Source organism: Ixodes scapularis, unplaced genomic scaffold, assembly GCF_016920785.2.
Source record: "Ixodes scapularis isolate PalLabHiFi unplaced genomic scaffold, ASM1692078v2 PGA_scaffold6__148_contigs__length_123643588, whole genome shotgun sequence".
Lineage (NCBI taxonomy): Eukaryota > Metazoa > Arthropoda > Arachnida > Ixodida > Ixodidae > Ixodes > Ixodes scapularis.
In genome coordinates, this window is record NW_024609881.1 from 46,424,935 (window position 1) to 46,440,551 (window position 15,617).

General features: G+C 41.4%; 1 protein-coding gene across 1 annotated transcript in view; it reads left to right on the forward strand.

Moving 5' to 3' along the window:
* The window catches only part of LOC120837393 (plancitoxin-1-like), a 59,146-nt gene that overhangs the window by 9,229 nt on the left and 34,300 nt on the right, over positions 1-15,617 (forward strand). The window contains exon 2 of the mRNA XM_040206713.1: positions 11,223-11,427. Coding sequence (XP_040062647.1) covers positions 11,223-11,427 — 205 coding nt within the window. The remainder of the gene's footprint in view (positions 1-11,222; positions 11,428-15,617) is intronic.

Consider the following 15,617-nt stretch of genomic DNA (forward strand, 5'->3'; position numbering starts at 1 on the left):
GCTTCCGGTGGTACGATGGGGCGGACGATGCACATTAGTAATTGTTAGAAGCAATTATTTCACCTATAAATGTAAACAAATTACTTTTGTGAGTACTATCTCATACAAGTAGTCAAATAATTTTGAAATTAATTAAAAAAAATTCAATCAGTCAATCCGTACAAGTATGGCACTGTGCTATAGCTATACTTTTTTTTTCATTGCGACTTTGAAGGCCAGAATGAAGAATACCACTGTGCTGATGTCGTATGTCTACTGGATAACCTAAGGTCGTTCGTTACACGGGTGGTTAAAAATTTAAGAAACTGAAAACAGCTCGAAGGCGGATGAAAGACGAGCAGAAGTACACAAACAGGGCGCTGTCTGTGTACTTTTATTTCTTACTGCATAACCAACGCGCCCGAATTTCAAACAACGACTAAATCTCTCATAGGTTTCTGTGTTAGTGTCACTAGGTGGCTTTTAACGTTCACTAAAAAAATGAATATACAGAACGAGATAAAATAGAAATGTGTTATCCCCATCAGAGAACGGGGAACGTCTGAAGGGGGTAAGGAAGAAAAAGGCTCTGTGCGCATGAGAAAGTAGCGAGCCAAGCCTTATAGTGATTACCTCGTAGGTGATCTCGGCGCCGAGAGCGAAACGATATACATATTGTCACGAACGACAAGCGATGAGGCGACGAAAACTGAAGTGAACTAAACGTCTAAAGGGGTGAACTTTTGCCTAAAATAATAAACGAAAAATGAAACAGAAGAAACTAGCAGAGCGTCGCAGGCGTCGATGTTGACGAAACCGCAGGATCGAGCGCGGGGGCGAGACTGACACCGGCTTGTTACGCGGAGCCGCTTTTGTACACGCGTGGGCTTCTGGAGCATTCGGCGTAAAAGGTTCGGCGCGTAGAACATTCTAACCTCGAATCAGCAAGGCGGTTCTCGAATTCGCCAGAACATCACATTACAGTGTCAACAAAAATGTATAGCCGCGGCCAGGAATCGAACCCTGGCCCTTCGCGTGGGAGGCAAGCGCGATAACCGTTAGGCCACGGCCGCGCTGCCTACTTCGCGCGCGGCAATATTCATGATTGAGACGTTTCGTGTATGTGTCGTCTTTTGTTTACCTGCATTCTCGGGGTTGTGTTATGTATAACTTAGCCAGCGTGTTTGCGCACTGACTTTCAATTCCTGCATCTCATATATGGTATATTTGAAGCAGTAAACACTTGTAAATAATCTGCGCTTAGAGCTGTTTAAGCAAGGAGATCGCTCTAGCGCTATTGAAAGACATAATTTCTCCTTATTTCGTCCTTAAACGACATTTAGCAAAAGTTTAAACATTCACTATGTTGTTGTTCTTTATTCTTTCGGGTTCTGCGTTTCAGGGATTGATCTTTACTAGTTAGAGTCTGGTTTTTCTGTTGCACAGACAAATCGCGTTTTTTTTTATGTTACAGTTGTTGGCATGTTCAACGTTAGATAGCTTCGGGCTTTTGCAAATTTTATTTTGGTGATACAGACTACAGTGACTTGAGACCGACTTCTGTTATGCCAAGTTGGTGTAATTTATATCATCATATGATGAGTTCGGGTTTTTAGAACATGTTTGCAAATTTTATTTTGTGACTTCCTTCGAAAGCAGAACATTTATAGGATGAAATGCGTATTTTGATTTCCACGGCTCACCCTTAAACTTTAACGAAGGATTTAACACGAATGGTTTAGAGGTTATTGCACCTGACATTAACGGGGAGGCATCGCGGAGTGAGAATTTTCCACCGCATTCGTGTGTGGCGTCATCTGCGCAATGGGGTGAATTCACGTGACGTACATTGAGCTCGAAATGTCGCCGAATGCCATTTTAATTAACTTGGAACCTGTGTTTTTTTTTTTGTTTCTTTTTTTGCGCGGAGGCAGTATTTTTTAGCTCTCCCGAGCTCTTTTGAGTCAGGATCAATTGCATTTGCCGAAATGACCAGAAAAAATAAGTACATCGTTTGATACACGAGCTTTATACGTACTGTTCTTCATTCGGAATTCAGACGAGCCAGCGCTCAAGGGGTCGACACATGGGCGGCCAAAATTGGCCCAGTAGGTGTCTCCGTGACGACTCTGAAAAGGAAAAACTTATAGTGTAATTATGGCTTTCTGCCACCCCAAGAGGCCCCCGATTCAACTTATTAAGTTCAGTCATCCACGCAGCCACTCAACGTGCGTCTGTGTTGTACCAAAACCAAAAATTACGCCAGTGAATAATCGTCTGCATGCAAGCAAACTAGCGGATGTCAGAAAGCTGCTTAGCGGAATTGAAAAGGCGTTTAATATAACCGCTCAAACAGCAACTCAATACCTTTTGGCGTATGCCATTTTGTAGCAAACATTCTTCGTCGGTGAACGGTACAGGCACCATTTCATTTTTTCGTCCGACGGGCATTCTTGAAGCACTAAGCCCGACCCGGTGTTACGGGGATGACGGGGGCTTTTAGCAAACCGTTACCCTGTTCCGCGTCATAAACGGGTTATACTTTTAAACACGCCTTTCAAGATCGAATGAATCCTTTGAAACCATAAGTCAGAGTTATGACCAGGGATGGGCAGTATTTCAAATACAAGTATTTGAAATACGTATTTTAAATACTTTGTGTATTTTGCGTTTGTATTTAATTACAAACCGGGTAATGTATTTGACGTGTATATTTAAATACTAAAACGTGGGTATTTCAAATACAATTGTAATTAAATACAATTTTGTGGGTGAAAATACATTTCTCAAATTTATTGTCACTGTCCAGAGCAGTAAAAAAACTACGCCCTGCACCGAATGCAGTGTTTCTCAATCAAGCACAAGCGTTTAGTGACTTTGTGATTACGGTGCTAGTCCAGGGCAAGAATAGTGACGAAATCGACGTTCACAGGCAGACCGGCTGAATAAGTGCCTGTGAGAACTTTTGAGGCTTTCCAGCCTGATTTCAATCCATATTTTTGTCTGGAACATTCTAAATGCGCGGGTCATCCAGATTTTCGTAACTGATGCGAGTTACAACAATAAAAAATTCTCTAGCTAGTGCTCCGCGTCTTGGTCGTCTCGGTTCTTTGTTGGTCTATACCAAAAAATAATCGACAAAAAAAGCTGCTTGAAGCTCTTTACTTTTTTCACCTATTACGTCCAAGCTGATTACATTTTTTGTGGTTATATTTTTATTACGTTACTAGAGCCTCGCACACTAACTCCCGATTGTGCGATGCAAAATTAACATGAGATACCCAGAAACCCGTTGCAGGTTCCCTGAAGTCGCTGACGTAAATTTTGAGGAATGTATTTGGAAAAGTATTTGGAGGAGACCAAATACATTTGGTTGTATTTGTATCTTGCATTTAAATGCTTTTTTGGAACTATAATTAGATTTGTAATTAAATACATTCTTGACTAAGTATTTTGTATTTGTATTTCGATACATATCTGCATGTATTTTGCCCATCCCTGGTTATGACCAATGATGGGCACTCCGTACCTTAAATCTCTGTACGCAAGTGCTTGTTTATATGTATCGCATGTTATTGTTTTGTAATTGTATGTTATATTGTATGTATGTATGTATGTATCTATGTGTATAATATTAATAATAATGATCAAATTAATCAATGCCCATTTAGTGTTTAGGAACAATATTGTGGTCTTAGTACTGGCACACTGAAATAAATAATTTCATAGAACAGATCCATAGAGAAAGGCAATTCACTATACAGTAAATGCATATTGTTGAGATACGGCGAGGAGTTGCGTATGTATGAAAACTGCACTGATGCAAAAAGAAGTTCAAGAGGCTCTAAAAGCGAGCAATTTATGCCAGGCACTAGAATGAAGAGAGACCCTAACAATGTATGGCGCTACCAAAGCAGGTTAGAAGGTATACCAGAACCACTCAGGAATTATTAACTCGCCTGTATAGGTCTACAATATGAATTAAAAATGTTTTCTTTTTATAGTTCGAGCTTAAATTATGAAATTTCTCAGAGTGATGGTTATGACACTCAGCCAGTTTAATAATTGGGCTTAGAAGACTAAAATTTCTGGAAGTAAAAAATGATGATTGAAGCCGAGAAGGCACACATTAAACCAGAAAATACACTTCAGACAACAGGTTTGAAGAATTGACCAGACCAGGCAACGTTTTGAGCAGAAACAGAAGGTCCACATTCTTCCGAGGCCGGTGCAGGCCTAACAAATCACACGCTTAGAACGAACTCCTTACATCTATAATTCGTAAAAGAGCCGTTCGTTTTTCGGCCCGCCGAATCGAAGTCACAGGCAAAAATTAAAGAAACAAGAGCAGTCTTGACTCCCTCCACTTGCTGCCGGAACACGCTGCCACGTGATCTGGAGCCGATTCTATTTCGCCAACGTTGATGATAGCCGCGCGCTGAAATTGCCAAAGCACAGGACACGCGCCAAGTTCCCGACATTGTTATGGTTCGGCTTTTGTTGTCATTGCAGCAATTGGATACAAGCCACTTTCCAAATGCTCTTCGAACTGTTGATTATCACGAGCCCAAAACGAGTGCTCACGTAATGCTCGGGTCCAATTTATGAGCGGCATTAAAATATCGTCACTGGAGGACTAGGCCGACACTGCGATCTCCAAGCTACGTCGTCAACTACTGCAACCAGTGGTGTTGCGTTCCAGTATACTTGGGTCTTGCTAGTGCAAAAAGCTCGTGTAAAATTAACCACATTCCATCTGAATATCGTTGCACCGCCCCTTTAACGTAGCGATGTCTAAAATCCTAATCAAATGTTTTTTTTCTAGAATAATTCAATTTCTAATGAGTTTATTATTGTTTTCGTTTTGTTCCTTACAACTGAGTTGTTAACTAACTGGGGGCATGCCTAATCAACGGAACAACGTGAGAAGCGCCGACGGATGTTTGAAGCACTTTGTTAAGATTATTATTATTATTATTATTATTATTATTATTATTATTATTGTGACGCGTCGTATTAATTTTTATGACTCTTTCAAAACACTTGAGGAGAATGCTACCTATATAATGGACTGGTTTGCTAAAAACATGATGGGCATTAATAAGTATCAAACATAGCTAGTTTATTTTCGTAATCCTCTCAAAAGCCACCCTGCTAATGTAAAGTTTCTTCTTCACCGATCTAAATGTGATTCGTGTACATGTATACCAATTGAGTCACTTAATCATGTTAAATACTGGGGTGTTCATTTTGATTTTGATATGTCGTGGAACACGCATATTTCATACTTATGTAGCAAAATACCAGCTGTATGCTGCATGCTTTATAACACTAGAGTCTTTATAGCAGTTGGTGTAAGGCTGCTGATGGCTCAAGCACTTGCTTACAGTGTCATTCGGTACGGCGTAATCGTTTTTGGAAATTGTCCTGGTCGCTTGCAAACAAACGTTGATACCCTACTGAGGGGAATACTCACTAGCGTTGCATATAATACGCCGTTGTCAACAACTAGGGATATTTTCAAAGCTTTTCAATTGCCAAACCTCAGTTCACTTTATATTCAAACTGTTGTATTAAGCAACTTTTGAAATAAGGATTTCAAAACACCGTCACTTCCATCTCGCTCATTGCGATGCACCCCTCGTTTCAAGGTGCCACGTTGCTCGACCGGTAAATGGTAAACGGAGGCGCGATTATTAGGTTCCAAGTTTATTGAACGCTCTGCCGGACTCAGTCCTGGACATCACCTCACTGAAGGCATTGAAGAAGGAACTGAAATGTGTTGACTTGGATATTACTTAGTGCAAGCCTAGTACCAGTGTGTGCATAGTGAGTCTGCAGGGCTATTATTTCTTTCTCTGGCCCCTTCTTCCCCAATGATTCTGATAACATTTCTATGTCTTCTGTTCTTTTTTTTTTTGTTTTACAATTATTTGCTTTTTTTCATGCCATGTACTGTCTGTGTTTCATTTTGCTTTCTCGTTTTGTTTTCTATGTGTGTTATTTTGCTTATTCACTCACGTTTTTTTTTTCTTTTCTTTTTGTCACTGTCTGATGACAATTACGACTTTTCCTTCTCCTTTTCATTTCCTCGATATGTTTTTCCAGCGTCGTGTTTCCATTTCAGTATAGTTCTGCTGAAAGTCTTTAGTTTTTGCTTACTTTTTTTTGCTATGACTAGCAACATTTTTGATTGTCGCTGATTATACTTTCATTTCCATTGCTCTAATAGTTCTGATGACATTTATGTATAGCTTTCTGTCATGACAATGTTTTCCGTTGCTTCGTCGTGTTTTTTTTTTTGTTTTTTTTTTCTACTTTTCCATTTTTGCCGATCTTATTTTTATTTCTTTTTAAATTTTTTTAGGGCGTCATTACACAAGCCTTTAGCTGGCTTTGATGTGCCCATACATATAACATTGCATTCCTGATGGGCAAATGAAATTATGATTATTATTATTATTTTATTGAACGCTCTGCCGGACTCAATCCTGTACATCACCTCACTGAAGGCATTGAAGAAGGAACTGAAATGTGTTGACTTGGATATTACTTAGTACAAGCCTAGTACCAGTGTGCATAGTGAATAATGTTATATTGTCTTTGCTTTGGTCGTAGTACAACTAATCTCCTTGAGAAATTCTCAGATGTTGTGCACTCTTCCTTCGACGATAACATGTATGTGTGTGCCCTCTTCGTTGATGTAGCCAAAGCGTTTGACACCGTGAACCACAACATCCTCTTAGACAAACTCTATAGAATCGGCTTTCGGGGACCATTTCATACATTGCTGAAGAGTTATCTTTCAAATCATACACAGGTTGTTTCAGTAGACAATGTCCGCAGCTCTCAAGTTTTCCTTACTTCTGGAGTTCCCCAGGGCTCCATTCTTTCTCCCTTACTATTCAATTTCTACGTAAATGACATTTCTGCGGCAACGACAAATTCAACAATTTTTCAATATGCGGACGACACTCTTTTGTTTTCTCGGCACCTAGTTTACCAGCGTGCTATGGAAATGCTTCAGGCAGACGCAACCAAAATTATTGACTGGTTTTCGGCAAACAAGCTACGTGTAAATGCTTCGAAAACAAAACTGATCTGCTTCCGTAATCCTTTAAAAAATGTCAGTTTGACTTTTCGACTATTCCTTCATAGCTCCAATTGTCCATGTTGTAATTGTAGACCTGTCAAATATGTTAGTTCAGTAAAGTACTTAGGTATTCACTTTGATTGTGATCTCACATGGGATACTCATATGTCTTACGTATGTCAACGGTTGAGGAGCGTGTCGTGCATGATGTACCACATTAAAGGTTTCATACCATTGTCAGTTAGAAGGATCATAATGCACGCCTTAGCTTACAGCGTACAAAGGTACGGCATAACTGTCTTTTTCAATTGTTCACTCTCCTGGCATTTAAGAATTGACCGAGTTTTAAAAGGGATTCTAAAAAGTGTCGCATACAACAGCGACTTTTCATCCAATGCTAACCTCTTTATTTCACTTGAGTTGCCGTCTTTTTACTCGCTTTTCCTTCAAACTGTCGTTTGGCGGCATTTCTGGGAAAGTGATTTCAAACTCGCGTCTACTCCATCTCGTGAACTCAGATCTGTTCCACGTTTCGTCACTCCTAGGGTGAGAACTCACTATGGTGAAAGTCTGCGCACATTTTATGTCCCGAAAATTTTTAATGGTCTTCCAGAATCTGCTTTCCATTAACTCGAACAAAATGTTGAAAAAATGTCTGAGAAGCATGTTCACGGATGTGCGAAAACAGTGACCATCCATCTTCTTTTTTTCTACCTTAGTTTTATAAGGTAATCTTTTCAGTTCACTCTTTTGTTTACACGTTTTGAGCTATCATTAAAAACGTGATTGTAAGAAATATTTTGTACCTCACTAGGATTTTTTTTCTTGATGAAAATATGAAAAAGAACATGAAAAACTTTTTTTTTATGAAAGTAATCGTGTAAGTAAGTTTTCAAAGTAACTGTGACTGCGCATATCTTTCATTCTTTTCTTTTTGGAAAGTATAAAAAGCTTCTTTTTTCCTTAAGAAAAGCAATACTGCAAAAAAACGCGCGCGTCCTTTTTTTTTTTTTTTGAGGAAGTAAGTTGGCTTTGGCAGTTCGCTCCTGCTTCCGATACGACTACGGTCTTCATTGTATTCTCGGGCTACTGTATTTGCGTATGTGTGCGTTTATTTTCTGATGAGACTACGTGTTTTCCTGCACTTTTTCAAGACCGACAGAAATGTGAACTTTCGCCTGGAGCAGAAGATGTCATCGGTGTGTGATTCGTGTTTGTACGTGTGTGTGTGTGAGTGTGTGTACGTGACAATGTGAACATTTTCAATAAGCTTGCTGCAACTGCTGGGTCTAGTCCCACAAGCCCTTGAGGCTTTGACAAGACCTGGAACTTCATCCTGACTCTAAGAATTAGTTATTAAAGATTACTATTACTATTACTACTATTACTATTATTATTATTATTATTATTATTATTATTATTATTATTATTATTACCTTGCTCAGAAATCTACGTTCTTACTTAACTTTGCATCATTTACGAATCTAAAGCAACACAATTGTATTCCCAATTGCCAGGGAAACATGCTTGATTTGTGTTTCTCAGATTTAGATGATATACGTATAATTGAGTGTGCCTCAAGTTTAGTTCCACCTGACAGATATCACACCCCTCTGGAGACCGTGGTAGCTCTTCGAGAAGGCATGAGGCGTTGTTTACAGAGTCATTCTAATGTGACTAGTCACAATTTTTACGCTGGAGACTACGTTGGTTTATACAACCATTTTGCCGAATACGATTGGTCATCGATCATTCGATGCACTGACGTCGATGAACAGGTTCGTGAGTTCACACGCATCGTTCGAGAAGGGATGCACCAGTTTATCTCGTTACGGAGAACCGCAGGTTCTATGTTTTCCTTTTGGTTCTCACGTGAATTACGCAGATTAATGAATAAGAAGTTGCACGCTCACAGAAAATTTAAAAAGAACGGTCTCCCTGGATGGAAATCAGAATTTAGGCGTCTAAGGTCTTCATGCAGGGAAGTTATGAGGCGTGATCGTCAGAGGTACGTTAATTCTGTTGAGCTGCATTTAACTCAGAATCCCATGGAATTTGGGAATACGTTCGGTCTCGATCAAAGACAAAATGTGGGAGGGAGATCACATTGCTGAACTCACAGGGAAACTCGACCACAGATGTTTGCGAAATTTTCGCCCACCACTTCCAGTCCGTATTTAGGCATCAACCGAACTCTCCCATTAACGCCGCGCCAGCTGCCTCTAGTAATTCAACTTGTATTGCGTTTTTTGATGAGAAGCTATTACATGAGTGTGTAAAGAAGATGAAGCCGTCTTTGTCTTCTGGCCATGACGGCATTCCGTCGGTCCTATTGAAGGCCTATAGTGCAATATTTATCCCTATTTTGGTACACATCTTTAACAACTGCGTAAAAACCGAAGTGTTTCCCGTCTTGTGGAAAACAGCACTTGTTGTACCCGTACATAAGTCCGGTTCAAGAACAAGCGTCTCAAATTACAGGCCTATATCTCTTCTTTGTACATTTTCAAAACTCTTCGAAACAGCTTTACACAAAATATTGTCGTTTAAGCTCAAACATTCTCTCATCCCTAGCCAACATGGTTTTATGGCGGGTCGCTCAACCACGACTAACCTCACTTGTTTCATGTCAACTGCTGCTCAGGTCGTCTCTAATAGAGGCCAACTTGATGTAATCTACTTTGATCTAAGCAAAGCGTTTGATCTTGTAAATCACGACATGTTGCTGGCAAAGCTGTTAAGGCTTGATGTCCACAGGTCGTTACTTTTATTGCTCAAAAGTTACTTGCGTGATAGACTGTGTTTTGTCAGCTCGAATGGTAATTCGTCTGCTGCTTATCAGGCTACGACGGGTGTACCTCAAGGTTCCGTTCTTGACCCCCTTCTGTTTTCAATTTTTGTGAATGATGCTTCGGCTGTGATCTGTCACTCTTCCTTTCTACAATATGCAGATGACATTAAGATGTTTATAGAGGTACGAGACGAACGCGACTGTGTTTTGCTACAAAATGATGTATATGAATTCGAAAACTGGTGCAATCAGAATGCCCTAAAACTAAATAGTTCGAAAACTAAAGTCATGTCCTACACTCGAAAGACACATAATATTATATTCTCTTATGACATTCAGTCAGTTCTTTTGACACGTGTGAATGAAATCAAAGACCTTGGAGTTGTATTTGATAGTACATTACGCTTTTCGAGTCATGTTGACCATATTGTGAGCTCAGCTTTACGTACGCTTGGTATCACGTGCCGCATTACTGAAGAGTTTAATAACCCTAGTACTTTTGTCACACTGTACAGCGCTTTATGTCGACCACACGTCGAGTATTCCTCTGTTGTATGGAATGGAATCTGCGCGACAACCTCGGCTAGAATCTAACGTGTTCAGAATAAGTTCTTATGTATCTACAGACATCGTTTCTCGTCGCGCAATGCGTCCAACTCAAACGATGATCCAGCAGTCCCAGTCCAACATAGCTTGGCATTGCCCACCCTGCGGCGTAGGAGAGAACATGCCGACATCCTATATCTGTACAAACTTATTCATGGCATCACTGACTGCACATCATTGATATCAAATGTGCGTTTGAAAATTCCCGTAAAAACTACAAGGCAAAATGCATCCTTCTATAATGCTCCCGTAACTAATCTTCAGGACCCCGTGTCGAGAATTGGGCACACCTACAATTCCTCTTTTACAGACTCTATTGATATATTTAACAATAACACACCGGAGTTCATCAGAGCGCTAAAGTTCTTCACCTAAATTTGGCTTCCCATTTTTTGCACCTGATTAAGTTGCTCAGAACCAATTTTTATACTCTCGCTTTCCTTTCCTTTCGCTATCGTGGTGGTATAGCCTAGCGAGTTTGTGTAACATATGTGATCTTTTTTAAGTGTTTTATTGTTTACTGTTTGTTTCTTGTGTGTAGTGTTGTTTTTCATGTTTCCTGAGTGCACCTGTACTAAGACCGCAAGGTTGTTCCTGGGCACTTCAATAAAAACATTGATTGATTGATTGATTATTATTGTTATTATTATTATTATTATTATTATTATTATTATTATTATTATTATTATAAGTTTATTTCGATTACATATATGCTGATCTGTTACTCTACAGAGTCTACACATTTTGTTGCAGGTTCGTCATGTACAAGTTCCCAGTCCAGGGAGTGAATTACGTCAAAGTCAAACGGGGATTCAACACCGACGGGCTGCAGTTCGCCTACTTTGACTCGAATACCAGAAACTTCAGCTATTGGAACATGTCCTCCGAAACTCTCTACAGCCAGAGTAACCCCCTAGCCTTCACATTGAAAAAACTTTTTGAAAAACAAAAGTCCTCCGTAAGTATACAGCACCTGCAACGCATTCTTGTTTGACTTCCTCAATTGACGTTAATCTTTTTGGATGAGTGCATACACTTGTTCTGCAGTAACTGTAAGAATCATTGGGAGTGACGTAGAATATATCTAAATTATATATATATATATATATATATATATATATATATATATATAGACAAAGAAAATATAGCGTAGGACGCCGAAGACTATAAAGTAATAAAGTCGCACAAACACTGTAGGTATAAATATACGAATATTATCGTCTTTCAATATTTAGAAAAGTAGCATATCGACAAAGAAGCAAAATATTTGTTTCTCTAAACATTTCTTAAAGCATAAATAAAAACGGGGGTGCTGTGGGGTCTTCACTATTTTATGTGGTATAGTAACGTCTCTTTTTAATAGCCTCCAAAAATGACACCGAAATGTATTTCTATGAAATCAAGTATTTTGAACCTTCAAGTAAATTATAAAAAAACTTTAAGAATTCAAAAAGTACCTATACTTTTTTTTATATACGCATACTTTTTGTTATTTATCATGGCTGCCTTGATTATGTACTAACTTGCAGTATGTCCGTGACGTGCATTGCGTCATCTATCCCAAATTTTACTGCCACCTAAGGTACCCTGGATATTGCAGTGAAATTAGTTTCCGTTTCTACGGTACGCCTACGCCATGAGTGTATATTAGTGTAGTGGGTATAATATAGTTAATTATGATTGCGTGTACCAGCGCGTTTTTTCCCTTTCCCTTTCCTTCTCACACAAAACCACTCATTAAAAAAAAGTATTCAGAGTAAGACAATTCGCGAGCGTCCAAAGAGCACCTAAATAGGCTACTTCCAAAAATCCCTGCATGCAACACTGCGCGCGTTGTGTTATGGGACCTCTTTGGCCATGAAGAGGAGTAGCATGGTTTCTATGTCCTTGTTGACGAAGTAGTGCATGTCAGAACTGTATGAAAGTGTAGTCAGTGCTCGCTTACATTGCACCCATTCATTTTCGTGAGAAACCCCGTTGAAATCCGGACCTCCAGCGGCCGTAGGGACTTGCCTAGACTTTGCGAGGAGTAGGAGTACGGCCGGCCTCGTCTTATACCTTTTTGGCGGCCTGGTTATCGCAGTAGAGTGCAGCATGACCCTCCCTGTTTACGGATCATTTAAAGCGCCTCTCCAGCCTAAATTAGGAGTCGTTGGTTCTATATAAAATCCTTGTGGTAGGTACCAGAACCTCCTTGTGGAAGTGTCGAAGAAGTTTCAGCTCGGGATTTGAAGAATAAAGCATATAAAACGCCTCTGGAAACTCCTGCATTGCAACTCGCTCAATAAGCGAGCCATGACGTAACAGGATCAGGATGCCGTCTCCTTCTTCTTCATCCGCCCTCTATGGTCCCGCTTGTTAAGGGCGGTCCAAACCAACCCGCAAATCGGGCGAAAACGGCTCCCCTAGAAATTCGGGCAAGAGGAGTGACGTCAATGATCACGTGAACGTGACGTTTTGCGGGCCCCCCTTTGCGGGTTCAAAGTTAAATATATTGAACTTTTTTCCGGCCCCGAAGACCGCCGGAGAGCCCGAAGGCGGTCCGACCTCCTCGCCCTTTCGCAAACATTAAGCGAAGTGGGGCGGAGGGAAGGACGCGGGGGGGGGGGGGGGGGGGTGCGCCATTCGCTGATCAGAAACCAAACAAAAGGACAAGAGAGGCTTAAAAAGCAGTTTCTTTCCAAGGAGGGAAAGTGCGCAGGCAAGCCGGTACTGTGTCGTGCTGTTTGTTATTTTAATTGTCCCAGACTCACTTTTTCTTTCAATTGAGTTGCTTTTGTTGTATTTTCTCCCTCGATGCTCAAAAATCACACAAAGGGGGTCGTTTCTCCCTCTCCCGCCCGTGATGTGCGTTTTTTTCCTTTCCCGCTCCGTTTCTTGCGCTTCGGCGTGCTGGCTGTACTGTTCGTGCAGACACTCGAACACACAGTAAAGGGCCGTTCACACCCTTGCGACCGAGTAAGACCGAGAGAGACCAGACCGGTTGTCAAGCCTTCTGCGATCTCTTAGGACCAGCTCCGCTGCAGCGTATCCGGTCCTAAGAAGTCGCAAAAGGCTTAAAAACCGGTCTGGTCTCTCTCGTTTGTACTCGGTCACATATATGTGAACGGCGCTTTATATAAAAGCAAAGGGCGTTGCCTCCCTCAATCTCGCGGAGCCGTTTTGCGGCTTGGTTTAGACCGCCCTTTATCACCGGGTCGGTCGCGTTACGTCGCTCAACGCATCTCGAGTTCATATTAGCAGCAGCAAAATAATTTTCAGTGTTTGTTTCCACAACAGGAAGTAAAGTCAGCTTCGATAGGCGCCTGGTGTCTCAGTTGTATCTGAGAAATTTAGCCAATGCAGTGCAACCGCTAGCCTGAGGCCGTTAACGTGCATCATGCACTAGGGATACCGGATACACGACATCACGCCGGTACGATGTTCATGCAGATCGGAACGGGCAGGGGGGAGGGGGGGGGGGGGTTGAGCCCAGGATATCTGGGTTGCGCTGGGTTCTGCAACGCGAGCTTTCGCTCCAAGCGTTCCGAATTGCGGTGCGCTGACATACTCAGCCACCGATCTCCCCTCAGCAACAGCGTGTTCCAAACAAGGAGAATAAGAGAGGACTCATAGAGGGACAAATACAGCGACGACTTTCAAGTCACGTTTCTTCTACTTCTTCGTAAGAACCAAGGTCATGTTACAAAGAAAACGAAAAAAACACGAAAAACACCCCGAAAATTTGCGCCCATCCCAATGACTACTTCGCCATGTAGTATAATTTTTTGGCGTCATGCATCCTCGGAACTGCAGTCTTTCTGCGCGCACGACATTCCCGCTGAGGGTCTGCCCCACTGATGCCTATAGACATAAAGATCAGTGGTCTGCCCGGGCAGAGCATGGGCGGCACGAGTTGTCTAGTGAACTGGTGTTTGCCTCCTTTGAATCACAGTTATGGCGTCGTCATGCGTGCCTGGAACGCCTATTGAGATCGGTATAATATAAGGCCGCCATTCCGCGCCAACAGAATGCATTTTGTGAACTGGGAATCACAACCACAGTCTCGGCAGCGTATCAGATGGCCAGACACAGTCTTGTTTGTGTTCGTTATAATTTTCTCGCAGCCGATCGTTGAGACATCTGCCAGTTTGTCCGACCAGAGCCTCCTATAAACCTCCTCCACAAAAACGCCGCCATCTTGAATGTCGTCACCTTCATTATGGGCGAAAACATAGTTTTCGCCCATACTGGCAAACACTCATTCTCGTTTTGCCTCCCCTCTATTTTTTTTTAGTATATTTGAAGGATGAAATATTTTATTATTTTTTGTCGCCCATACCGGATATGCCCACCAGGTGGCTGGGAACGAGAGTAAATCAAATATCTATATATAAGCGTATATAGGAGGCTCTGGTCGGACATGTATCTCCGGTGTCTCAGGAGAGCGGCTCGGTGTTGATGAAGAGGGGAACTGAAAAATGTGTGACGCCACGATTAGTGTCTGTAGTATCTTGTTACGTTACAGGTTTCGTCTAGTGAATCTGTGTACCAAATTTTGAACGAATTTATTATTTACGAAAGCTTAGTTGTTTTTGTTTGACAATTTAGCAACGTATTTGAAGGTACGTAAACTTGTGCAAGGCGTGAAGACCTACAATTGTTATTTTAGGCCTTTTAGGAAGCTCAGGACATTGAGGAGACAATAGAACAGGATGATCGGTTAAGTATACTTGTTCCATCTGCGATTGTAGTTATTTTTTTACCTTTGCACAAACCCTGGCACGTCAGGAGCCACAAAAGAAAAACGTGCCCCAGCATTCCATTCGTACTGGTAGGCAACACCAACAGTATGACAAATTTAGCGCCTACGAAAATGAAAGCATTGTATTTGGTCGTGACGGGCTGTCGTGAAGTGAGATTAAAAAGTCGAAACTGAAACTGTTGTCAAGGTGATCTTAAGTTGCTTTGCGCAGCACTACGCCGCTAGGATCGCTTTGATTTTTCAAGACGTCTATTGACAGAATCAGGGGGACCGTGGTCTTAAGCCTGCACGGTTGGCTACGAGACACAGCCATCCCCGTGCTTGGGTGTGAAGTGAACCTGCGGTTCGTTTGACTTTGAGTGCAAATGATGCTACGCTCTCAAAGCAATAACTGACTTGCTGGA